Below are 25367 nucleotides of genomic sequence, written 5' to 3' on the forward strand. Positions count from 1 at the left end.
AAAAAAAAAAGCCTTATTAAAGTTTCCAGGTTATGAGTTAGCTTCTTTCATGAGATTGGGGGCTGCATGGATGTTAAATTTCTTTGCTAGAGACTCAACAGAAGCTGAGTTTTCATGCAGGGTGTTTTCCGGTGCTGTATGTAGACACGATCCTCTCTTGATTGAGGGTAATGGTCGATGTGTGGCTGCACAGCATTTCTTTTGGAGCTCTTTATGGTGCATTTGATCACTTTGTGGTGAAAGCTTTAAAACTGCTCAAACTTAAGTTCTGCAAATTGAGGAAAATTTAGACTGTCTATAGTTGCTGGTAAAACTACAAATGAGATAGTCATGTTAGCCCTGTGTCATTAAGCTCTCCAAAGAATAATATTAATTACTTATTAAATTTAAAATCTATATGATTAAAGTATGCTATCTGTTCCTCCTATACATTTCTAATATAATGTTATAGATTGAAACTGTGTTTTATGCTCTAAAATAGAAAAGTTTAATATTTATTCAGCACTGTAAGAGCAGATTTTTGCCTTGTCTTGTTGAGTAGGACATGGGTCTTGTTAAGAACGGAAGGTGGTCGATCTGTCTGTCTGAGCTCAAGAAATGGTGCAGGGAAGCACAAGATGTAGGGGAGGGCATGTGTCTGAGTGAGTCTACCATGTGGCTTCCTTTAATCTTTGTGTTTTCCTCACATTCTAACTAGGCTTTTTTCCTTCTAGAATTCTATGAGGAAATCCTTTCCCTGGCGTACAGTTTAACCTGCCACACCATCTCCCCACAGTTGTGGCAGCTCCTGGGCATTTTATATGAAGTTTTCCAGCAAGATTGCTTTGACTACTTTACAGGCATGTGTTGGCCCTACAATAGCTTTGCTTTTCTGTGTCTCGATATATTCCCCTTGACACTTGAAATAAAAACAGATGTTTCAAGTATCAATCAGAAACCATTCTCGTTTTTCCAACAGATAGAGGTAGAATGGCAGTAGCGCTCTTCTAGCCTGACACAGGAAGGGGCAGAGTGTGTTTCCCGTGTCTTATGTTAGTTTGCAACCAGAGCATATATCCATATGTTGAGTAAATATTTCTGAACACAGCTCAGTTGTAAGCACTGTTCTAAGTCCAACAAACCAACACTGAACAGCTGCAGCTCTCCTGTAGCTTGTGGGAGATGGGAACAGGGAAGACACACAGACCAACAATCCAGCAGTGGCAGTGTACCAGGAAGTGCTGATTGTAGTCAGGGAACAGGAGCATTCAGGACAATCGCCCCCACATGTGGTGAGCGTTTTAACCTTTCTCACGCATTACTTCAGGTGGAAATGGGGCAGGTGCATCACATTCATTTCTAGAGTTTGTGCTTGCTAGGAAGACAGTGTGGGTGCCACAGGAATGTACCAGTGAGAATCATTTATTTCGACTCCTGTTGTTCAAGTCTGAACAGGATTTTGAATCTTCCCAGATATGATGCCTCTCCTGCATAATTACGTGACAGTGGATACCAACACTCTGCTGTCAAATCCAAAGCACTTAGAAGTCCTGTTCACAATGTGCAGGAAGGTAAGCACATCTTGTCCGCAGTCATGTGATTCTTCCTAATGTCTGAGTGTGTTACTTTACCAGAATAGGCTTGTCAGTTTGCGCTATGAGTTTGGGATTGTTGTAATTTGAAAGTTTCACAATATGTGTTGTGTTTATAAATGTTTATCACTTCAGTACCAATGTACTTAGAAATTTTCAAAGTCAATACAATCATTTCTCTGTATCCATAGGAATCATCCTGGAGGGAATGCTCAAGTCCCTCTAGGAAAATAGCATGTATTTGCCTGTGACCCACGTACATCCTGCCATGTGCTCTAATCCCCTCTGGATGACTGATGTAGTGTAAATGTTTTGTAAATGGTGTTAAATCCTGATGTTGAGGGAAAAACAGCAAGAGAAAGGGTCTGTACACAGTCCACATTGGAGCCAGGTTTTAAGGAAAAAAAGTGTGTGTGTGTGTTTGAGACAGGGTCTCCCTGTAGCCCCAGCTGTCCTGGAACTCACTATGTAGACCAGGCTGGCCTCGAACTCACAGAGATCCGCCTGCCTCTGCCTCCCAAGCGCTGGGATTAAAGGCATGCGCCACCACTCCTGGCAATAAAATAGTTTCGACTTGTGGTTGGTTGGTTTCACGGATGGGGTACGGATGGCAGCCTTCTCCTTTACTTGCTTAAAGGGAAGTGCTGGGGAAGCTGATGGCACAGTCTGCCGGCCTGTCACCGGTGGCTCCAGTCTCTCCACCTTTTGTTGGCTGCTGCGTATATTGGAAGCCACTGTATGTAGGTAATTTGAACATAAGCAAAACACCAAACAATGACAGAAGCTGTAAAGAACTTCACTCAGCTCACACATGGTAACTCATGGATGTATTGTGCATAGATATGGTTACCCATCATGCCACCGTAACCACAGATACAGCTGGCCCTCTGTCGGCTATGTCTTGGAATTTTTGATGTTTTGATGACTAAACAATATTTACCCTTAGGGGTGTGTGTGTGTGTGTGTGTGTGCGCGCGCGTGTGTGCACATAACTTGCATTACATCAAGCTGGCAGGCAGATTTTGGAAAGCTCAAATAGAAACTGAAAAGTTTGGCCATGGAGCAGGGAACAAAATGGTCAGAGTGCAGTCCCTGGCTCTCAGCAGCAGAGAGGTGTACCAGGGTTTCATACCAGCTCTAAACTGGTAGCAGTATATCTGGTTTAGGTCCCAGTTGAATTATAAAGGTCCTGGGAATTGTGGGAAGTCATGAAGCTTCTTACTAAGCTGAAGAGTTGAATGGAGATTTTAAGTCTCCTCTGTCTGTGGCAGCTCCTTTGTTGGCTCATTCTCACCTTCAGGTGTAGGGATGTGAGGGAAAGGAGGAAGGAGGCCACAGCAGAGAGTGTAACTGCCCTGTGTAGCCCATGAGTAACCCAGCTGCACTGTGTAACAGACACCTAGGAACTGATGTTTACAGTGATGTTCTTGTCAGTAGTTAGAATAGATTCCATATTCTTGGATTTAATACTAGCTCGTGTATCTTGAATTCTTGCAGCACATCAGGTATTTCCCAAGTACTTTTTGTTTTTGTTTTTTGTCTTTTTGAGACAGAGTCTCCCTGTAGCCCCAGCAGGCCTGGAATTCAATATGTAGACAATCATATTGTATGTAAATAACCTGGATAAAATTTTCTTCTATCACCCTGTGTTGCAAGAAACATACTTTACAAGTCCAAGTGCTCTCAGATCACTTCCATTTCTCTCAATCTAAGAGAGTCTCTAAAAATTCTGCAAGGACGTCTGAAGTACCACCGTCAAGAAGGAAAACTAGGGGCTGGAGAGATGGCTCAGTGGTTAAGAGCACTGTCTTCTCTTGCAGAGGACCCAAGTTCGTTCCCAGTACCCACGTTCAGTTCCCAGTACCCACATGCCAGTTCATCTGTCTGTAACTCCAGTTCCAGGGGATCCAATACATCTTCTGGCCTCTGCAAGCATTGCACACACATGGTGCACATACACACACGTAGGCAAAACACTCACACACTTAAAATACAAACCCCCAGCAATTCCAGGACTGAATTCACCAGGGAGGTTTGCTTCTTCTGGTCTTGGTTGACTTCCCTGCAGTTGTGCTCATGCTGAGCTGACCTGTGTCACTCTAGGTACTGTGTGGAGACGCGGGAGAGGATGCTGAGTGCCATGCTGCCAAACTGTTAGAAGTTATCATTCTTCAGTGCCGAGGACGGGGAATTGACCAGGTGATGCATGTCGGTAGAGCGCCCTGCCAGACACTGACCCAGAGCATGTCTGTGCCTGGCTGACATTCTGTTTACGTTTTGATGGGCATTAGCAAGGCAGCCTGGAGTTTGTACTTGCTGGTGCAAATCCCATTCAAATGAAGTTCAAGGAAAAAAGCCACACAGAAATTCATGACAGCAACAATAGCAGAAGTTCACGAGTGTGTGTCGTAGAGATCATATATGGCTTGTAAAGTAAAAACCATATTTACCCTCTGGCTCTTCCTATAAGAAGCCTGCCAGCCCCTGCTATACGTAGTGACACATAGGTCCATCAAACAGCAAAATTACAAGATCACAGGCCAGGGTATGAACGGGTTCTCTGCTGATGAGCGAGGAGGCTGCAAGGAGACTGTCTTGGGTGGAGGTGTGAGGGTACCCATTTTGCTCAGGCACAGCAGTAGGAAGTGGGGAACAGGGTTTACAACAGGGGACTATGTAGGAAGCATAAGGAAAGGCAAGATGGAGGAGAGAGCTGGGAAAAGCCGAGAGCCCGGGTTTGCCTGGAACCTCCCCAGGTCAGGACACTGATAGGCCCCGGTGTGTGGGGGCAGAGATGCCACCCACATTACACCAAGGACTGTTAATAAGTACTCATAAAACAAAAAGCATTCCAGGGTCTAATCTAGGGGAAACAGGGCAAAACTAAACTCTTAACAGAATCCATTGATGATACCTTTATATACCATGTCTAGGAGAGCGTGTCCAGCCACATTGTTTTCTGTGTTAGCTATAGAAGTGTTAATGCTTCCCAAACCCCAAAGGCTGACTATCGATTATCTGAAAATGTTTGAATAATGTTGATTCAGAGGCACGTCTTGATAGAGGGGATGTGGAAACTTAAGTTTGATGGTTTTATCTTATCAGAGACTTGCAGAGAGTTGTAGGAGGTGGACACAGTTGACTCTTTGGTTTGGAGGAATGCAGTAGGTAGGAAGGAGTTGCCTCATCTAGAGCACGTGCATGAAGTCAGTAAGGATCTGTGTTGGAATGCAGGGGTTTGTACTAGACCCGAGTGGCAGCAGGGTTGAGTAGTTCAACACAACACACCAAAGGACTAGGTGATCCCATGCTATTGTGCACACCATGTATCAGCCTGGGCCTCCTGCTCCTCTGTGTTTCCTCAGCCACGGTTATAGTGAAAGGCTGGATCAGCCTCAGGTTCAGGCCTTTAGGCAATACTTGAGAGGTGAAGGTGAGTTAGTTATTTCTACTGACGGGTTGATGTGTCTCATCTGAGAAGCTTGGTTCTGTTGGTGGCAATCATTAATTCTTCATTTATTAAGTGAAATATCTCTAAGTGTTTTCTCATAAGTCATCAGGTTAGTGTAGAGATAATCTTTCACAGCTTTGGGGTCTATGTCTGTCCAGTCAGTCCTATTTCATCTTGTTTTAATATAGCGGAAAGGGGTAATTGTGTTACTAATAAAGACGTCAAGGTTATTTACCTCTTGGCTGCTTTACATGTGATAGTAGGCATTTGTTTACTTTATAAACTTTAATTTTAAAACAAGTCAAAAGATTTTTTTCCCCCACAGCTAGTTTATACTTCTTGTGAATTTACTGATCCTTAATGTTATTCCATCATGATGGTAATTTTTCATGTAGTAAAAATCAACTGCATGCATGTTGCAGTCCAGTCAGAACCAAGAACAGGGAGTGTCTAAATGAGTGACGATCCAGGTTCGTTAGCACTGCAGTCAAGTGAAGTGGGGGCCACAGTTCTTTGGTGGCTTTCAAATTTCATGTGTCACAGTTGGGACCTTTTAAAGACAAACCGATTGTGTCTCATTCATTTATTTCCCATTTGAAGTAAATCCCACCATCATTTACCTTAAATATGGAAATGGCCAAGTTGGTGAGCTGGTTTTGAGCCTGGAGCTTACGGGACAATCTCCCTCTAGTTCCAATGTGAACGTAAGATGGAACAAGACTTCTTGGACATCAAGGGACTTAGTCTTTCTGGGTTTGAATAGGCAGGTCTTTCTTTTGGTCTTTTTGACACAGGGTCTCCCTGTAGCCCCAGCTGTCCTGGAACTCACTATGTTGACCGGGCAGGTCCTTTAAATAGCTCCCGCACAGAATTTAAATAAGCAGACTTTTATGTCATAAAGACTTACTTATGGGTGCTATCACCAGCATTGGCTCTCTGGGGTGTCTGGTTGCAGTGGATAGCTAGCTGACTCTGCTTCCGTCTCATCCTCTAGTGTATCCCACTGTTTGTTCAACTTGTCCTGGAGAGACTGACCCGTGGGGTCAAGACCAGTGAGCTGCGCACCATGTGTCTTCAGGTGGCGATCGCCGCGCTGTACTACAGCCCCGAGCTGCTGCTGCACACGCTGGAGCAGGTCCAGCTGCCGCACAACCCAGGGCCTGTCACCGCACAGTTCATAAATCAGTGGATGAATGACACTGATTACTTCCTTGGGTATGGTCTTTGGGTTTTACATGGCTTCACTGTTGCTGGGTTTAATTTTTTTTTTTTGGGGGGGGGGGCAAGGTCTCACTGTGTAGCCCTGGCTGATCTGGAATGAGCTATGTAGTAGACCATGCTGGCCTCAATCTTACAGAGATCTGCCTGCCTCTGCCTCTCAAGTGCAGGTTTTAAAGACGTGCGCCATCATACAGCTGAGTTTGCTTTTTAATATCTGCATAGAGGAGTAGCATGTTCAGAAATAATCATATCTTGGGAACTGTTTTTAGTGAATAGTCACTTAAGGTTTTGAGAATTAGGTACATGTGTTAGCATCATAACCTGATGGAAAGAACACAGGCTGAATCAGCCAGAGCCTTCCTCCATTGCGTCCGACTGCTGTGTGTTGTCATAGCTCTAGGCAACTCTGGGCTCTGTGGTTAGTGTCTGTGTAAATGTTCTATGTGGAGCCAAGTGTCTAGGGAAGGTTCCAGTTTGGCAGAGGTAACAACTGGCCCAGGATGTTCAGTTCTTTGCAGATCTGGAATATATATATATATCTGCAGTATAGCCCAGGCTGGCCTTGAGCTTGCTCTGTAGTCCAGGCTCACCTTGAATGGCCTCAGCCTCCTCAGCACTGGGATTACAGGTGCGAGCCTCTGCACTTCCCTTCCCCACTGCTCCTTGACAACAGCAGTTGGTTTGTAGAATTTGCATTTATGCAGGACTTCACTTCCTTTTGTGGTTTTCAGAGTTTGTACTTTGTGGCCATTGCGTTTCTTTTCGACATTTCCAGGCATCATGACCGGAAGATGTGCATAATAGGACTGAGCATCCTCTTGGAGCTACAGAGCCGACCTCCTGCGGTGGACGCCGTGGCAGCACAGATCCTCCCATCCATCCTCTTCCTTTTCCTTGGCCTGAAGCAGGTCTGTGCTACTCGGCAACTGGTAAACCGCGAAGATCGCTCAGAAGCAGAGAAAGCCAACGTGGAGGAAAACGGTACAGTCGCCTGATTCTGATGAGTGCTGCTGCAGCTGGTTTTGCTTTTTTGGTTTTGAGACAGGGTCTTGCTGTGCAGCTCAGGCTGGCCTTGACCTCATGCTCCTCCTGCTTCAGTCTCCTGAGTGCTTTGAGTACGTGCCTGCACCATCATGGGTTTTCTTTGCATTTTAATCTGTTTGGCGTCATTAAGCAGATTAACATTCTTTGGCCTGTGACACATTTAACAAATATCTGGGGCTTGCTTGACTTATAAATTATCTTGTGTAGGATGTCTTAGAACTCTCTGGGATTCCTAAGTGGAGCCTAGTGGGTAGGGTATGCAGTAGATGGTCTTGACTGAGTTATCGACTGGGGCTGTGGTTAAGAACACTGGTTATTCTTGCAGAAGACCCGGGTTTGAATCCCAGCACCTACATGGCAGCTAACAACTCAATTCCCAGCACCCACATGGCAGCTAACAACTGTCCCTAACTCCAGTTCCAGGGAAATCTGATGCTCTCTTCTGATGTCCGTGGACATTGCACGACATGAGTGCACTTATACAGGTGCAGGCAATACACTCATACACATAAAATGAAAGTAAATAAAATATTTTTTTAATGCTATAAAAATCTTTTATAAAACAATTCAGGATGAGCTAGTACTGGGGCTAGGTCAGTAGTAGAGCACTTGCTTACCATGTGTGAGTCCTGGGTTTGATCCTTAGCACCTCAAAGATACTTGTTAGCGTCAAGAATATTAGATGGTTATTTATCTAGTGATAAGACTCATTGATATGAAAACAACACTCACCACAAAGGGGATAAGAGATGGTTTATTCTGGAGCCAAATATGAGTGACCATGGCCTGGGAACACAGATCCAGGTTACCCCAAATTCCATGTTTCAGTGTGGTAACTGTTTCATGAAATTTTTGTAGTAACAGTAGTAACAAGAGTCATAAATCAAGTAGCTTTTTTCAAGTACGTTGGTGGAAACATTGAGTAGGTGGACACAGCAAGAGAATCTCGGCTGTAGGCCTCAGATGCCATCTGATGACACTCAGCCTTTTGGTTGGTGGAAGCTGGTGGCCTGCTAAATTAATACATTCCAAAAGGTTTTTATTTGTTAGTCACAGGATGGTATGTCAGAAACAAAGATGCACAAGGATTGCGTATTTAGGGGGCTAAAGATGGCCCACGATCAATGGTCATTAGGCTCTGGACCTGCAGCATGCCAAACTCTCCACAATCCCTGAAGTCCTAATCAGTTGATCAGCCTTTGTAGAGTGTTCAGTTGTGGGTTTTTTTCCCCTTTTGAGACAGGGTCTCGCTGTAGCCCCAGCTGGCCTGGAACTTGCTATGTAGACCAGGCTGGCCTCAAACTCACAGAGATCCGCCTATCTCTGCCTCCCAAGTTCTGGGATTAAAGGCAAGTGTAGAATGTTCAGTTTTAAGATGCAGTTTTTTTTGGAACTTTCGTTCAGAGCCTGCAAACTATTTTCTGGGGCCTGAGAAATTACATTATCCAGCTCCAAGTGAAGCTTGGAGGTTTTCCTCTTGTGGTTAAAAACAGACACTTTGATTAGTTAAGAAATCAGAATTCTTCCTAAAAAAATATACTGGTCAGGCCTCCATCTCATAGAGATTCACCTACCTCTGTGTCTGATGCTGGGATTGAAGGTGTGTGTCACCACCCCTGGTTAATCACTAGAGTTGTTTGGGACAGGGTCTTATCTGTAGCCCTGGCTGGCCTGGAGACCAGTATGTAGGCACGACTTGCCTTGAACTCACAGAAATCCCCCATCCTCCAAGGTCTGCATCACCACACCCAGCTCATTGTGACTTAAAAAAAAAATTATTTTTATTTCATGTGTTTGAGTGTTATGCCTGCATGTATGTAAGTGCACTCATGTAGTACAATGGCTGTGGAGGTCAGAAGAAGGCGTTGGACCCCCTGGTTACAGATGGTTGTTAGCCACCATGTGGGTGCTGGAAACCAAACCCAGATCACCTGCAAGAGCCTCTAGTGCTCTTAACTGCTGAGCCAGTTCATTTTATTCTAATTTTAGATAGATTGTGTGATGCTTTACATTTCCAGAATGTTTTATAATCCTTGTTTCATTCTTTTAAATGATTAAAATCCACAGAGGAAATTTCCAGTGAGGAGGAGGAGACAGATGCAGCCGCTCAAGCCATGCAGGCTCAAAACGGCAGGGTCGAGGAGGAGGACGACGACGACTGGGAGGAAGAGGTGCTAGAGGAGACTGCGCTGGAGGGCTTCAGCACCCTGCTCGACCTGGACAGCAGTGTGGACGAGTACCAGTTTTTCACACAAGCCCTGCTGAGTATGTCTGCACCCCGAGCAGGAAGATACTGTTTGTAAACGTACTTTATTTCTTCCTGTTAGAAGTTGCTGGGGATCTGCCCCAAGATTGGTGTAGACTCTTTAGAAATTTTTATCTTTTATTGTAGAACTACCCAAACATATTTAAGATGACACAGCACACTTGTTGGTTGTCCTGAACTTCCATCGATGCAGCAGCAGCATTGGGTCACCGGGTGACCCGGACTGTCATTTCATAAAGGAATTCTAGGCAAGAGTCTGCACATCATGCTCACCCTCAGGCACCAGTGGGCAGGCATTTTACAGAAAAGAGGAAACTGTTACAGGCACACACTGCTTAAAAACTGGCCATATGCCTGTTGATATTCCCAGTCTCTGTGGGAAGGAATGGATGGCAAGACGTAATGAAAACGATGCTTTTCTAAGTGAGCTAGTTACCGATTTTGCCCAGAAAGTGACACTACAAATCCAGTAATAGGACTCGTGAAAGCCACATGTCCAAAGGTTTTCTGCAATTGAGTAAGAGCCATAGTCTTGTATAAAAATGACCAAAGAAAGAATAAACCAGTGAAGGACTTAGAAAATCACACCTTTGATCCTAGCACTCAGGAGGCAGAGACAGACGGATCTCTGTGAGATCAAGGCCAGGTGAGTTCCAGGACAGCTGAGGCTATTGGGAGGCTCTGTCTCAAAAAGATCACCGCCCCCCCACCCCAAGTCATTTGTGATGAAAAAATCTTACTAATGTCCACTGTTTTATTGTTGGATAGTTCTGAGGTTGTGTTGTAATTTATTTGTACTGTTGAATGTTTAAGAATCTTAGTTTTTGGCTCTAAGCAACACTAAGGTGAACACCATTGTGTGTATAGTATTTCTGCTTATAGTTATTTTTGTAACACACCAGCAGTGTTCAGTTTTCCCAGAACAGGCGTGCTGTCCAGAGCGTGAGGAAGAAGCCAGCTGTGGAGAGGGAAGTAGGAAGGCAGGCTCCAAAACGGTCTGTAGGTGTGGCTCACACCTGACCACCCAAGTGCGGTCTCGGCATGCCTGAGATCCCCGGCTGCCTTTGTGGAAGGACCACTGGGAAGGGAGCCTCTGAAAAGTTCCTGGGAAGGAGGACGTAGAACTGAATGTGGCCGCTTTAAATGTGGATCCTGTTGTCTAATGCAGAATGTTTTTTTTTTTTTTTTTTTTTTTAACTAAGCAGATGACCTAAAGATGTGGCAGTTTACTTCTGGGGAGTCATGAGGTGTGAAATGCAAGACCAGCGGGAGGCCAGGCAGTATGAGCTTGCGAACTTAGGCGTGACAGGGCCCAGAGTACAGGATGGAGTCCTGTGGGAAGAAGTGTGCAGTTAGAGGACATTAAGGCACAGGTAGAGGGGTAGATTCGGGAGGGCATGGTCACAGATGTGAAGGTCTGCAGTGCTTGCCTGGGAGACCAGTAAAGCCAGTGATGGAAACGGGGGATAGGGAGCGTTGGAGAGGAAAATGTTAAACTTGGCTTCACTTGTGGGTTTGAAGTGAGTATCTGCCTGAAAAAGTCCGGGGGGAGAAGGGAAGGGTTTCGTGCAGTCTTGGGCCCTTGGATAGGAACGTGCTGGGGCTGAAGGCACTGGAAAAATTCTGAGGCGGGTCGTAACGAGGGGTCCCAGATGTTTCTCAGTGTTGGCAGTTCAGGGAATAGTAGTTGGGAAAACTCTAGTAGACTGTAAAGGGGACAGAATTAGGCCAACCAAAGATTTATGAAGGTGACCTTCCTCAAAATGCCCTCAGAAATGTTCCTCTGTGAGGATGAGTTCTATCACCATGTCTCTTACCATCTGAGATACTTTCACTGTGAGTGCATCATGCCTTTCTTGAGGTATCACAGTCACTGGCTCTTTCCTTTTCTCCTTCACAAAACCCTGAAATGCTACAGCTGTGCAGAATCGGGACGCCGCCTGGTACCAGCAGCTCGTGGCACCCCTCAGCGAGGATCAGAAGAGGACACTTCAGGAGGTGTACACATTGGCGGAACATCGAAGGACAATGGCAGGTCAGCCAGGCCTTCCCACGCTGGAGTCTGGTGTCAGGGCCACAGCCAGCCTCACTCGATGACTAAAGTTCGGGAGACTAGCCCTTCATGGTGATGAGGAACTGCTGCTTTTGTGTGGTGGCTCTCATTAGCCCAGGCTGGTTGAGACATGTGGTTCTCGTTAGCCCAGGCTCCCGGGTCCTGTGGTTGGTCTAGTTAGCTCAGGCTGGGCCGGGGACTTAGAATCCTCTTACTTTGGTCTCTGAGTGTTGGGATTACTGGCATGTACGGATAACTCCCGTGCTACATGGTTATTATTTCTTTTTTCTTGAGTAACTGGGGTTTGAACTGAGAATTTTGTGCATCCCAGGCAAACATGCTATTAGCGAGTTATAGTCATAGCCCTCCCCAACCCCCTTTTTTGGAGACAGGGTTTCACTTTGTAGCTTACTGTATAGTCCAGGCTAGAACTTCCTGTGTAGCCCAAGCTGGCTTCAAGTGAGCTATCCTCCTGTCTCAGCCTTCCTTGTGTAGAGATGTATGTATGTACCATCATGTGTGGCTCCTTTTTTTTTTTTTTAAAGGCAGGATGTTGCCAAGTTGGCCAGGTTAGCCCTCAAGTTCATGATCTTTGGACTTAAACTCTCCTGCCTCAGTCTTCTGAGTAGGCATCTGCTAGGCCTAGCTTGCTGATTCTTTAAATCGTGTCCCAGCCCTGTCAACACTTTTCCTTTAATAGGGGCCTGCTAGCCTTTTCTGTATTCATACTCTTTCATTATTTTGAAGCTAAAGTTAAGAAGTTAGGGTTGGACTGGGCGTTTTGGCACATGCCTTTCATCCCAGCACTCAGGAGGCAGAGACAGGCAGATCTCTGTGAGTTTGAGGCCAGCCTGGTCTACCTAGTGAGTTCCAGGCCTGCTGGGGTTATAGGAAGACCCTGCCTCGATAAGACCAAAAAAGAAGGGTTGGGACAGCTCTTGCTGAGGAACACTAACTCAGCCTATTACCCACCTAATAATATCTCAATCACAGATATGCTGGAAGCACTTTACAAATTCTTACATGGAGCTTGTGTTCCTGGACATGGAATGCCATATTGCTCAGTTTTCTACTGATCTTGCAAAATACCTAAGGGAGTCTTCATGGTGGAAGCTTGAGGTAGAGGAAGTTTGCTCATTTCAAGGCACCTGGAAGCAGAGAGAGAAGAAGGGGCTGAGGTCCCAGTATCTCCTTTAAAAGCACATCCCATGGGACTGAGGGATGCTCAGTGCTTAAGAGTGCTTACTGCTCTTCCAGGGACCTGAGTTTGGTTCTCAGCACCCACATCTGCTGGCTTACAACCACCTGTAACTCTAGCTCCAGGGGATCTGATACCCCCTGCTGGCCTCCAAGGGTACCTACCCCCCCATGGCGTGCGTGTGTGCGCGCGCGCGCGCACACACACACACACACGCACACACACAGGCACATACGTGTACATATAAAAATACATCTAAAAAAGTACACCCCAGTGACCTCACTTATTCCCTTAGGCCCCTTAAAGGCCCCACCACCTCCCAGTGGTGCCGCAGCTGGAGGTCAAGTGTTCAGTGTGTGGATGTTAAAGGCTACACCACAGCCAGTGCCCATTTATATCTGTTAGACTATGTGTTGGTGACTTGCTGATTTTCAGTTTTTAGACTGGAGAAACTTCTATGTTGGGATTACGAGCTCACTTATTGGTTGTCAGTGGGAAAGATCTTGTGGTTACAGAGCGTTTCAGTGGGTGACGTGGGGAGTTTTAGGTGAGGACTGTTCTGCAGGCTGGGGAAATGCAGGCCCTGGCAGTGTCCTGTGAAGAGTGGAGCCTGCACATTGTCTTCTAATGTCAGACTTATCAGATGTATTTCCACTTCAGTGACCGGTTTTTCCATGTTGAGAATACTGCTTGCTGATATGGGTCTGTTAGTCTGACATTCAAGTTAGTGGAGTCATTAATAGCACAAATTGCATTCCTTTTCAGTTGTAAGTATATGAAGAGAATTAAGTGTGGGGAGCACACTGTAATCCCAACTCTTGGGAGGTCAAGGCAGGAGGGTCAGGAGTTCAAGGCCGTCCTTGGTTACATAGTAAGTCAGAGACCAGCCCTGGCTACATGACACCCTTTCTCAAGCAAATGAAAGAAAAAGCTAAGTCTCTAAGGAGTCTGGCTTTTCTGAGGTCACCCCAACTCCCTCACCTTAAGCACTCTTCTCTCCTGCCCTCCCTCCCTTCTCTTTTTGAAAATACTAGAAGCAAAGAAGAAGATCGAGCAGCAGGGAGGCTTCACATTCGAGAACAAGGGTGTTCTCTCCGCGTTTAACTTCGGGACTGTGCCCAGCAACAACTGAAGGCTGAGCGACCGCGAGCGCTGTGCCCGCTGCTTGTCTCACGGGGCGTGTGAGGGCCGGGGACATGAGGGGCTGCCTCTTGGGGCCCCTGCTTTTCAGTTGCCCCTGGCATTAGGCAGTGGACCCACCCTCCTTCCTCTTGATCCTTCCTACCCTGGAATATATATTTTCCAACAGCCGCGGTAACGTATGAAATGAAAGAAAAGCAGAACATCAATGGGGAGGACAAAGCACGCGCCGGCCGCCAGGAGGTCAGAGTGGTGTACCGACGTGTGCGTCTCAGGTTTTTGCCATGCAGAATCAGTGGATTTATGCGGAAAACAGTGCCTTCTGTTGTACATGAATTATCAGAAAAAAATTTTTTTTCGAGTGCATTGCAATTTTTTTAAAGCATAAAACATATTTCTAGATATACTGTAAACCTTGGTTGTATGTCGACTCATTCTGCATTTTACTCTGAATTTACCGTCAGGCAGTTAGTGCACGTCACTCTGGGTTCAAACATCCCGGTACCAGGGACTTTCTTCAGGGGTTGCACAATACGTACTGGCTCTGGTTTTCAGATGTCTGACTTTCTTAAAAATTGTCTTACTCTTTTCTGTCACATTTTCCTGCCTTGAACAGAGTGATGTTTCAGGATCACAGATGTTTCAGCTCTGTGGTGACATTGGAGACTCACCATCTCTCAGCAGCCAGCAACCTTTAGTCACCAGGCCGAATAGCCAAACCCAGGGTTAGGAATCACACACTTCAACCGTGGGGCATCCGAATACCTAGCACACGTTGGTCTTCTAAGAGGAAGGTGCTGTGTCCACACTCCGGCTTTCGGATGGGGCTTGTGTCAGCGGTTACCTACCATTCCAGCTGTGTCGGACCAGGGCCTGGAGCGTTTTATAATTCACAACGTTTTCTTTTTTAGACAGTTTTACTATGTATGCAAACCAGACTGGTGTCAGATTTACAGTCCTCCCTGTAAATCTGCAAGTTGTCCCTCCCTCAGATGCAGCCTCCTGAGTGCTGAGTATATCACAACTGGTTTTTAATTTTTTTAAGGTCATGGTCTTGCTTGCAGTTCTGGCTGATTTGGAACTCACTGTGTAGCTCAGGCTCACCTCAGACTTGTGGCATCCTCCTGCCTCAGCCTCTCAAGTTGCTGGGATTACAGCTACCACACAGAAAGACCTAATACATCTGTCAGCTTTCTCACAGTCTGAAATTTCTCCAGTCTGATTTATCCAAGTCCTTATTATGGTTCAGTTTGCTGAAATTCTCCAAGGGTAGTCTCTTGGTCAGTTGGGTTTGTAGGTGAGTGATAATGTCGGTATTACAGAGGGAACCTTGCCCCGAGTTGGCCAGGAGCAGCACACGAATCACGGGCTTTCACTCACAAAGTGAAAACGTGTCCTCAGGAGTTGACCTGTGTTCCTGGGTATGATACAGATTTTCATTTTTGTGAAACATCTTCAGTTTAAATTTTCATCAGCAACTGGCAGAGCTTGTTCCAGGTGCTTCCTGTGTTACCCGCCCTTAACCAGATTAACTCTTAAAAATTTAGGTTACTTAATCCAGGTGTGGTGGTGCATGCCTTTGCTCTCAGTATTCAGAAGGCAGAGGCAGGCAGATCTCTGTGAGATTGAGGCCAGCCTGGTCTACATAGACCTACATAGGTCTACAGGGAGACCCTGACTCAAAAAGACCAAAAAAAAAAAAAATTTTTTTTACAGAAGTAGCTTGAAAAGCCATATGTTTCAAAGTAAAACGACCCCATGTTTTCTCTCGCTTCCTAAAGCACCAAAGCGGTGTGTTACCCACAGCTGGAAGGAAAAATGCACTGGGGGGCGTTTTAGACCTTAGAAATGCTTCGGTTTTGCCATGTCCCACATGGCTTAATTTAAAATAGGTAATATGCCTTCACACTGGACTGCAGGGGCATGCAGTTGTAGAGACTATTTTGTGGTGAACTGTTGTCTGCAGTATTAAAGGGAAGTATTCTGTGCATCACCCCATCTTGTTTTTGAATCCAGAGTTACCAGCCGTGCTAACCGGAATGTGATCTGGTTGCCTTGGAAATGCAGGAACTTACATGAATGTACTGTAAAAATAAACTGTGATCTGAGCTCTGCCATGTGGACTGTTTTCTGGAATGTGGAGATGCAGGTCTTCTTGGAGGAAGGGGGACTGTTGGCACAAGGGGACAGCAGATATCACAGCCAACAGGATCTCATCAGGAGCGGTGGGAGCGTGGGGGTGGCAGGGCCAGGGACCATCTCCTAAGTGGGCATCTAAGTGATGAAACAAAGATCATTCACCCACAGGCTGGAGCAAAGAGGAACCAGCGTAGGTCCATCTCCCTGTGGGTCACCACCAATGAGGTGAGGGCAGGACTGACTGGCCTTTGATTTTCAATTCTTCCTTTGTATGACTGAAGGACCTTTCTCCCCACTTGTAAATTCTGTGAGGACCACACTGATCCAAGACATTGTAAGTCGGTGAAAATTTCTAAGATTAAAAATTTACATTTATGTAAATGTAAATGTACAGTAGGATGAACTGTACTACAGATTTGTGTTCAGCAGAGATACTGAAAACTATAATAAAATATATGGAAGAGGTTTAGGGAAATTGAGCCCTGTATTAAGTACCATTGTGTGTGTGTGCATGCACAGGTTTCATTTAAAAAAAGATGATCCACGTGAGCCTTAGCCGCTAACCTTCCTGTTCCTACTTCACTGTCTCCACTGAGCCTCATATTGTACACTGGAGGCTCCCGGGGGTTGGGGCTTTGGAATCTCTTAGTGAACAAGCCTGCAAATTCATTGAAGAAAGCAATAGTTTTTTCTTTGGGGATGGACTTTGCTTGAGAAAGAAGCACAAGACAAACATGGCCGATGGTGTAGCCAGCAGGCAACAGATTTGGGAGGCAGGAGAGGCTGAGGCCTCGGCCTGAGGTAGAGAAAGGAGAGGGGGCTCTGTTGTGGGGAAGCTGCCACTGGAAGGGCAGTGGGTGCCCATGGTTCCTGCAGGACACAAGAGAAGCAGCTCACTGTGGAGGTCACCGTCTTGGAAGAAGATGTAGATGGGGTGGCTGCGTTCTCATCCCTGACAGGATGTCGGACAGCAGGTGAGGGAAGCCTCAACACATAGTGGGAGGGGTTGGGTGGAGAAAAGCTGCTTCATGGCAGCCTGGAAGCAGAGAGGCAGGAAGGAAAGATGTGACCTTTAATGCAGTGACCCACTGCCTTCAGTGAGGCCCCACCTTCCAAAGATTCCACAACTTCCCAGAGTAGTACCACCAGCTGGGGACCAAACCAGCACTCAAAGGTTCCTACCCACACCACAGCGGGGGTGATGGATTTGAATGCAGGGCTAGGAGCAGCTCAGGTAGGAGAGGGAAACCCTAGTTAAGATGGGACCCTCACAGCACGGCCTCATGGGAACTCTGCAGCTGTGGCTCAGTGCCCCAATACACAGCTCTTCACAGTGTAGGGTGACCCAGCAGCCCACTGCCTGTGACCTGGGGGCACAGTTGGAATGAACTCCAGCTGCTTTCCTTACCTGGCACACTCCTGGTTTGCTGTGGCTGATTGGCAGTCCACGTCAGTCTCCCCATCTCAGCTCCTGCAGCTTATCAAGTGTGCCAGAGGACTAGGATTCCTTCTTTTCCTAACGTGTTTGTTCTGCTTAAATCGTTGAGGCTTGAGGACAGAATGCTTTACACAGTACTTTGGCTAGCTGTTGTGCATTCTGGGAGGCAAATGCTAAAGAGGGTGAAGCAGGAGGATTACAAGTTTGAACCAGCCTACACTACAACTTTAGAGCTGGTCATAGCACTCACCTATAATCTCAGCACTTGGTAGCAGGCAGGGGGATCATAAATTCAGTCTGAAGTCATCCTCAAGCTACACAGGAAGTTGGAGGCCATTCTGGGTGGCCTCTCTCAAAAAATGAAGAGAAATTTAAAATATTAAAAATTGAATCCTGTAGCACAACAGAAAAGGATTGTATAACTGAGATTAAGTGGAATTTATCTTAGAAGTACAAGAATGGCTCAACACAAATTACCATATCACTAGAAGGACAGAAACACAATCATCTCAATAAATACAGGGAAAGTGATAAAATTTAACATCCTCTGATGAGTAAAAAAAAAAAATTTAAAAATTAGGTATAGCAAGAATTGGCCACAACACGACTAATGCCATATATGATAAGCCCACAGCTAATGTATTAAGTGGGGTTAAGTCGAGAGCCTGTCATCTAAGATCTGGAGCAAGACAAGTGTGCTAACTTCTACCACTCAGTGAACGTAGTTCTGCAAGTCCTAGCCAAAGAATTAGGCAAGAGAAGAAATGGAGGGCGTCCAGGTCAGAAAGAAAACACTGCAGATGGCATGATGTATTCTTTTGATTTATGTAATTTTTTTACACTTACTGTCCATGCATGTATGTTTGCACATATGTGCCACAGTGTACACGTGAAGGTCAGAGGATATTTGTGGAGTTGGCGCTTTCCTTCCACCACATGTGTTCCAGGGATTAAACCAAGGTCAGGCTTGGTGATAAGCACCTTTATCCACTGAGCTAGCTTGCTGGCCTAGCATAATCTTAAATGTAGAAAATTCTAAAGGCTCCACTAGAAACCTGTTAGAGCTGATGAGGGAGTTCTGTCAAAGTCTAGTATACAAGAACAACATACAAATTAGCATATATCTGTACCTGAGTAATGAACTAGCTGAGAGATTCAGAAAACAATCCTATTAATAAGAGCTACAAAAATAAATATGACCCAAACCTAGGAATAAATTTAACATAGAAAGTGAACAAGCTATAATTTAAACTTATAGATAAAACACTGATGAAATTGAAGAGGGGACACAGAAAACTGAAAGGCTTTCCATGTTCACAGACTGGAAGAATATTGTGTGTGCTTGTGTGTGTGGTGTATATGTGTATACATATTCATGTGTGTAGGTGTAACATCCTAGTGAAATAAGCCTGATGAAGACAGACAAGCACCACATAGTCTCAGCCATATGTTGAAGCTTAAAAAATGGATCTCAGGCTGGGGAACTAGTTCAGTGGCTAGGAACACTTGCTGTTCTGTTCCCAGGACCAACATGATGACTCACAACTGCCTGCACACTTGTGGCACACCGATGTTCACTCAGGCACACATACATGTACATAAATTAAATCTTCAAAAACAACAGCTGATCTCATAGAAATGTTAGCATCTCCGGAGTAGTTGGAGAACTGGGGTTATTGAAATGTTGATAAAGGAATATGTAATTATATTAGACACATATATAAACGATCATGTAATTACATTAGGAATATGTTCCAGAGAGCTATTCTATACCTTGCAACTCTTGTTACTGTTGATAGATTCATGTCTTAAAAAATGCAGGTGGGGGGGTGTTATCACCAGAAAAATGATAGATGTATGAAGTAGTGCACTTGCTAATTAGTAGATTTAACTATTCTATACATATGTATATTTCAAATTATCATGTTGTATTGTTAAAAACCCTAAACGTTAAATCAGAAGATCATTTACTTTCTCAATATACCTACACTTGACAGGCCCAGGCTGGCCTTGTATCTGACGGTGACCTTGAACTTCTGATCCTCCTGCCTCTACCTCCCCACGGTGGGATTGTGGGTGTACAGTCACCATGACCTGTGTTATGCAGTGCTAAGAATCAAACCCAGAGCTTCATTTATGCTGGACAAGCAAGTATTTTACTTTCTGAACTCCATGCCCGGCTTTCAAGAGGCTCTCACATTCTTTCAGCCTATGCTTAAAAATAGGGTAGTCGATTTAACTGCCAGGTGATGGTAGTTCCTTTCCAGCTCTTTCATGATCCCATAACCTGCATTAATCTTCACCTTTGGTCATCCTTTAGCTGATGGCTGCATCATGGTCTGTTGTAAAAACAGAGGAGTGACCCTCCCCCAAGATGTCCTATGACTGTGTAGCTTCAAATGGCAGAAGGAGATTAGGGTCCCAGGTAGAATTCAGCCTGTCAATCAACTGGCCTTAATGTAGGAGTGTATTCCTGGCCTATGCAGCTAGACCCCATGTAATCATTAGGTTTGTTCAGAGTGTAAGAGGGAGGCAGAAGGAAGGGTCAGAGTTGAGAGCAAGAAGATGAATCCATTATTGCTGATGTGGAAGGGGAAAGAGCCTGTGCGCTGGACAAGCGTTTGTTGTTGAGTTGACACACCTGGGTTGAAGGAGCCTCAACTGGGGAATTGCCTCTATTGGTCTGACCTGTGGCCATGTCTGTGGGGCATTTTCTTGATTGTTGAATGAAGTGTGAGAGCCCAGCCCACTGTGGACAATGCCACCCCTGGGCAGGTTGTTATGTATAAGAAAGCAGGCTGAGCATGGGCCGAAGGACCAAGCCCATAAGCAGTGTTCCTCCATGACCTGTGCTTCAGCTCCTGTTTCCAGGTTCCTGCCCTGAGTTCCTACCTTGGGCTCCCTCAGTGATGAACTGTGACCCAGGAGATGTTGGTATTGGTCAGAGTATTTTGTCACAGCTATTGAAAGCAAACTAGAACAGAAATTGGTACTAGGAATAAGGTATTGGTGTGACAGATTGACCTTGATGTTTTTGGGAGGACTGGAAGCATTTGGAACTTTGGGCTAGAGAAGCCATTGCATGCTTAGAGTTTGTTGCTGTGGAACTTGGAACAGTCAGCTGAAAGAGTTGTACATGACAGAGGCCTGGCTTGCAAAGCTTCAAAGGGAAGTGGAGATTATCAGGGCTGTTTGTGTGTTTCTGGTCGGCTGGGGCTGAAGGATCAGCTGTGATTAAGAAGAGACCAGAACCACTGAAGAGGAACCTTTGCCGTACTGGGACAATTGATGCTGGTTAGCTGGGAATGAAAAATCAGCTGCTCGAGCTGGAACTAGAACTTGGTAATATATAAGAATCTCCTGCATGATTCTGGTGTTGAAAAGCGTGAAGGGGTCACAGAGAGCAGCTGAGGCTTGGCACTCTGAGAGGCCAGGAAAAGCCATTGGTGAAGTGCAGCCTCAGTTTCAGTGGAGACCCCAGCTTTTTGGAGGTGTCAGGACCATGGGATGACCACCAAGGGCACCATCAGGTGTTGAATGGATCCGGCCTGGGCCTGTGAGACGAGCTGTGTGTAATGTGGACGGCAGAGTCAGAGCAGTGGAGCTGCTGAAACACTTTGGAGTCCAGATCATGAGTGAGTCTCAGATGTCCAGCCTTGAGTTATTTGCTGAAGTTGGGTTTTGCTTAGGCGTGCCCAATTCTTCCCTTTTGAAATAAAAACAGTACTGGATTTTACAGGAGCCCACAGTTAAAACACTTTTTTTTGAAGACAGGGTCTCCTTGTAGCCCCAGCTGACTTAGAACTCGCTATGTAGAGCTGGCCTTGAGCTCATGGAGATTCACTTGCCTCTGCCTCCCAAGTGCTGCGATTAAAGGTGTGCGCCGCCACGCCTGGTTCCAGTTAAATAACTTTTAAAAGAGGCTTTGAACTGTTAAAGTGTTTGGATTTTTAAAAAGATATTTATTTTATTTTATGTGTACGAGTGTATTGCCTGCATGTATGCCAAGTGCACCCATGTCATACAGTGCCCTCAGAGGTCAGAAGAGGGAGCAGATCCCCTGGAACTGGAGTTACAGATGGTTGTTAGCCAGCATGTGGGTGCTGGGAATTGAACCTGGGTCCTCTACAAGAGCAGCCAGCGCTTTTAACTGCTGAACCATCGCTCCAGCCTAGGTGTTTGGATTTTTTAAAGTACTATAGGACTTTTAAAGTTGTACTGCCTTGCCAGGTATGGTGGCGCACGCCTTTAGTCCCAGCACTTGGGCGGCAGAGGCAGGCGGATCTCTGTGAGTTCAAGGCCAGCCTGGTTTGCATAGTGAGTTCCAGGACAGCTGGGGCTACAGGAAGACTCTGTCTCAAAAAGACCAAAAAAAAGTTGTATTGTCTTATGTTGTGATATTAATGTTAACATCATATCTTCGGAACAAGAAATGGAGTGGTTGTGGTTTAATAGTGATGTATTTGTGTGTCACGTTGACAAGGGGTCAATTGTGCTGGACAGGCTTTGTTGTCAAGTTGACCCACCTGGGTCAAGGGAGCGTCAATTGGGGAATTGCCTCTATTGGACTGGCCTGTGAACATGTCTGTGGGGCATTTTCTTGATTGAGTGATGTGGGAGGGCCCAGCCCACTCTGGACAGCATCCCTGCGCAGGTGGTCCTGTGTTGTATAAGAAAGCAGGTTGAGCATGGGCCAAAGACCAAGTCGGTAAGCAGCTTTCCTCCATGGCCTGTGCTTCAGCTCCTGTCTCCAGGTTCCTGTCCTCAGTTCCTACCTTGGGCTCCCTCAGGGATGAATTGTGACCCAGGATATGTGAGCCGAATAAACCCTTTCCTCCCCAAGTTGGTATTGGTCAGTGTTTTGTCACAGCAATTGAAAGCAAACTAGAACAGCCTGTGGGTCAACATGTGCAATCTCTAGGGATAATGGCTAGGCTTCTCCCCTTGAGCCTCCAGATAGAACATAGTCCTGCCACCACCTGGATTTTAGTCCTCTAAGACTCTAGGACTTCAGGCTTCTCAAACTGTAAGGTGATAAATTTGTGTGCGGTAAGTCAGTTAGTGGTAATTTGTTACAGCAGTGGTAGAAAATGGGCTGTGCTGAGGGCAGGTCCAGGAGGAATCTCAACTTTGAAGGCTGACGTAGTTATTAATATTGTGGGCTATATATTTTAATTATTAAATCAAGATCAAGTGTTTTTTTTTTTTTTTTTTTTTTTTTGTAGGGAGGGTTGAGACAAGGTGACATTGGATTCTCAAGTTCTGGGCCCAAAATCAAGTTTTTCAGTATATAGTGATTGTGAGACCAATTAAGCACTATCAGAAATACTGGGTTTGCTAGAGGTTTTCATCCAAAATTAGAAAAATTTGCTTCAGTGAATGAAGCATAAAAGACACTGATGATAAAATTAAATGTGCATTTGATTTTATCCTATGGGTTGTGTTTAATGTACTTCTTAGTATAGGATCTAAATGGATGCAAAAAATCACATTTTAAATATAATACATTCATCCAGAGGTGTCCTGACATTGATTCTTGTTTCTTAGCCTTCTTGTCTGTTTTGTGAGAAACTAAGATACATCCACTAAATTCCTTTGTACTGAATAAGTTATTACTAGCTGGATCTGGATGCTGTTTCTCCCAACTAAGAAGGCCAACCTATGTAGGAAATCCAGAAGCACTTTGCATCTGGAGAGGTGTGTGACTTTGGATGGATGATGATTCTTTGATCCCAAGATGGCCCCCATGACTGCAGGATGGTTCCCATGACTCCAAGATGGCCCCTGATAACCCCAAGATGGCCCTCAATGACCTCAGGATGGCCCTTATGACCCCAGGATGGTTCCCATGACTCCAAGATGGCCCCTGATAACCCCAAGATGGCCCTCAATGACCTCAGGATGGCCCCCAGTGACTCCAAGATGGCTCCCAATGACTCCAAGATGGCCACCAATGACTCCAAGATGGCCCCCATAACCACAGGATGGTTCTCATGACTCCAGGATGACCCCCATGTCATAAGCAGTCCTATGGAGAGGCCCATTTCATTAGAATCTTTAGCCTTCCAATAGACATGTCTGGTGGATGCTTTGACCCCTGTCAAGTCTTCAGAAACTGACTATGAGAGGTAGTGAGTCATGATGACCCAGCTATGCCACTCCTGGATTCCTGAGGTCCTGAGAACCCGTGTGAGAAGCAAACAATGGCAGATGAGGACAATTTGTTACGCACTGTGGGTGACAAGTACTGTGCAGATACCCACTTTGAGAGGGGACAAGGCGGGGAAGAGGTTAAAGAACAAGTTTTAATGACCATAGAGATTTGGGAATTAGCCTTCTGAACGTTTAAACAGGATTCAACTAGAAACCATGATAAAAACTAGATACCGGGTGAGCGTGAGTGCGCATGCGCGTCCAGGGGGGGGTGTGGGGAGCACTGCAGCCGGAATCTCAGCAAGCTTCAGTCTTCGCTGCATCCCTATCCTCTCGCCATGGCCGCCTATAAGCTGGTGCTGATCCGGCACGGAGAGAGCGCCTGGAACCTGGAAAACCGCTTCAGCGGCTGGTACGACGCCGACCTGAGCCCGGCAGGCCATGAGGAGGCGAAGCGCGGCCGGCAGGCGCTGCGAGATGCTGGCTATGAATTTGACATCTGCTTCACCTCAGTGCAGAAGAGAGCAATCCGGACCCTCTGGACAGTGCTGGATGCCATTGACCAGATGTGGCTGCCAGTGGTGAGGACCTGGCGCCTCAATGAGCGGCACTATGGGGGTCTGACTGGCCTCAATAAAGCAGAAACTGCCTCCAAGCACGGTGAGGCGCAGGTAAAGATCTGGAGGCGCTCCTATGACGTCCCACCACCTCCCATGGAGCCGGATCATCCCTTCTACAGCAACATCAGTAAGGATCGCAGGTATGCAGACCTTACTGAGGATCAGCTACCCTCCTGTGAGAGTCTGAAGGACACTATTGCCAGAGCACTGCCCTTTTGGAATGAAGAAATTGTCCCCCAGATCAAGGAGGGTAAAAGGGTCCTGATTGCAGCCCATGGCAACAGCCTTCGGGGCATTGTCAAGCATCTAGAGGGTCTCTCTGAAGAGGCCATCATGGAGCTGAACCTGCCAACTGGTATTCCCATTGTCTATGAATTAGACAAGAACTTGAAGCCCATCAAGCCCATGCAGTTCCTGGGAAATGAAGAGACCCTGTGTAAAGCCATGGAGGCTGTAGCTGCTCAGGGCAAGGTCAAGAAGTAAAGGCAAGCAGGCAGAACTACCAACCCAAGAACGCCCTCCCTACCTGTTCATGCCTCCTGCACCTTTCCCCAACACTTGTCACACTGACTACATCTTTAGGGTCTTAAGTTTTAGCTGCAGGTGGGGACCAGTGGCTCCCATTTCCATTTTAGTATTTTATCCCTGCACCCACTCCCTTCATAGACTCCTGTCAGAATGGCACCTCTGGGGTGCAGGTTCTTGGTCCAAGCCCAGGGAAGGCTCCTCTTAGCCAGGAGAGTTGAGAGGTAGTCATTATAGTTTTTTTTAGTGCTTTGTTTACTAAGGGCCTACTTGGGAAGAGGCTAGGGAGGATCCATGCTCTGGTATGACCAATGAGGAGAAGCCAGAGTCTAATTTTGTCCCTGGAGCCTGTCCTGTGCTGTTCTGCAGTAGGGTAACTGGGAACTGTAGTCATTCCAGTGGAAGATGAATATAACCTGCATGGTGACTAAAAAGAAACAACAGTTTTCTCCCTGACCCTAGAGGCACTGGCCCAAGAAGGTTGGGATCAGTCCTGAATCAAGTTTATATGTTACATTTACTTTTACAAAAAAAAATTTCATATATAT

The 25367-nt window shown here is 45.9% G+C and overlaps 2 protein-coding genes across 3 annotated transcripts in view; both read left to right on the plus strand.

Moving 5' to 3' along the window:
• Ipo8 (importin 8) overlaps positions 1 to 16059 on the plus strand; it is a 72338-nt gene extending 56279 nt beyond the window's left edge. For both annotated transcript variants that reach the window (XM_008837611.3, XM_029565642.1), the window contains 8 exons: positions 714 to 839; positions 1453 to 1550; positions 3675 to 3770; positions 6017 to 6237; positions 7019 to 7224; positions 9355 to 9552; positions 11472 to 11588; positions 13839 to 16059. In XM_008837611.3, coding sequence (XP_008835833.1) covers positions 714 to 839; positions 1453 to 1550; positions 3675 to 3770; positions 6017 to 6237; positions 7019 to 7224; positions 9355 to 9552; positions 11472 to 11588; positions 13839 to 13936 — 1160 coding nt within the window. In that variant the 3' untranslated portion in view covers positions 13937 to 16059. The remainder of the gene's footprint in view (positions 1 to 713; positions 840 to 1452; positions 1551 to 3674; positions 3771 to 6016; positions 6238 to 7018; positions 7225 to 9354; positions 9553 to 11471; positions 11589 to 13838) is intronic.
• A 7868-nt stretch (positions 16060 to 23927) lies between these two features.
• LOC103737775 (phosphoglycerate mutase 1-like) lies at positions 23928 to 25367 on the plus strand. Its single transcript, XM_008837613.3, has one exon. It carries the CDS (start codon positions 24013 to 24015, stop codon positions 24775 to 24777), a length of 765 nt encoding a protein of 254 aa, XP_008835835.1. The 5' UTR covers positions 23928 to 24012; the 3' UTR covers positions 24778 to 25367.

The sequence above is a fragment of the Nannospalax galili genome, unplaced genomic scaffold, assembly GCF_000622305.1.
Source record: "Nannospalax galili isolate Female #2095 unplaced genomic scaffold, S.galili_v1.0 scaffold638, whole genome shotgun sequence".
Taxonomy (NCBI): domain Eukaryota; kingdom Metazoa; phylum Chordata; class Mammalia; order Rodentia; family Spalacidae; genus Nannospalax; species Nannospalax galili.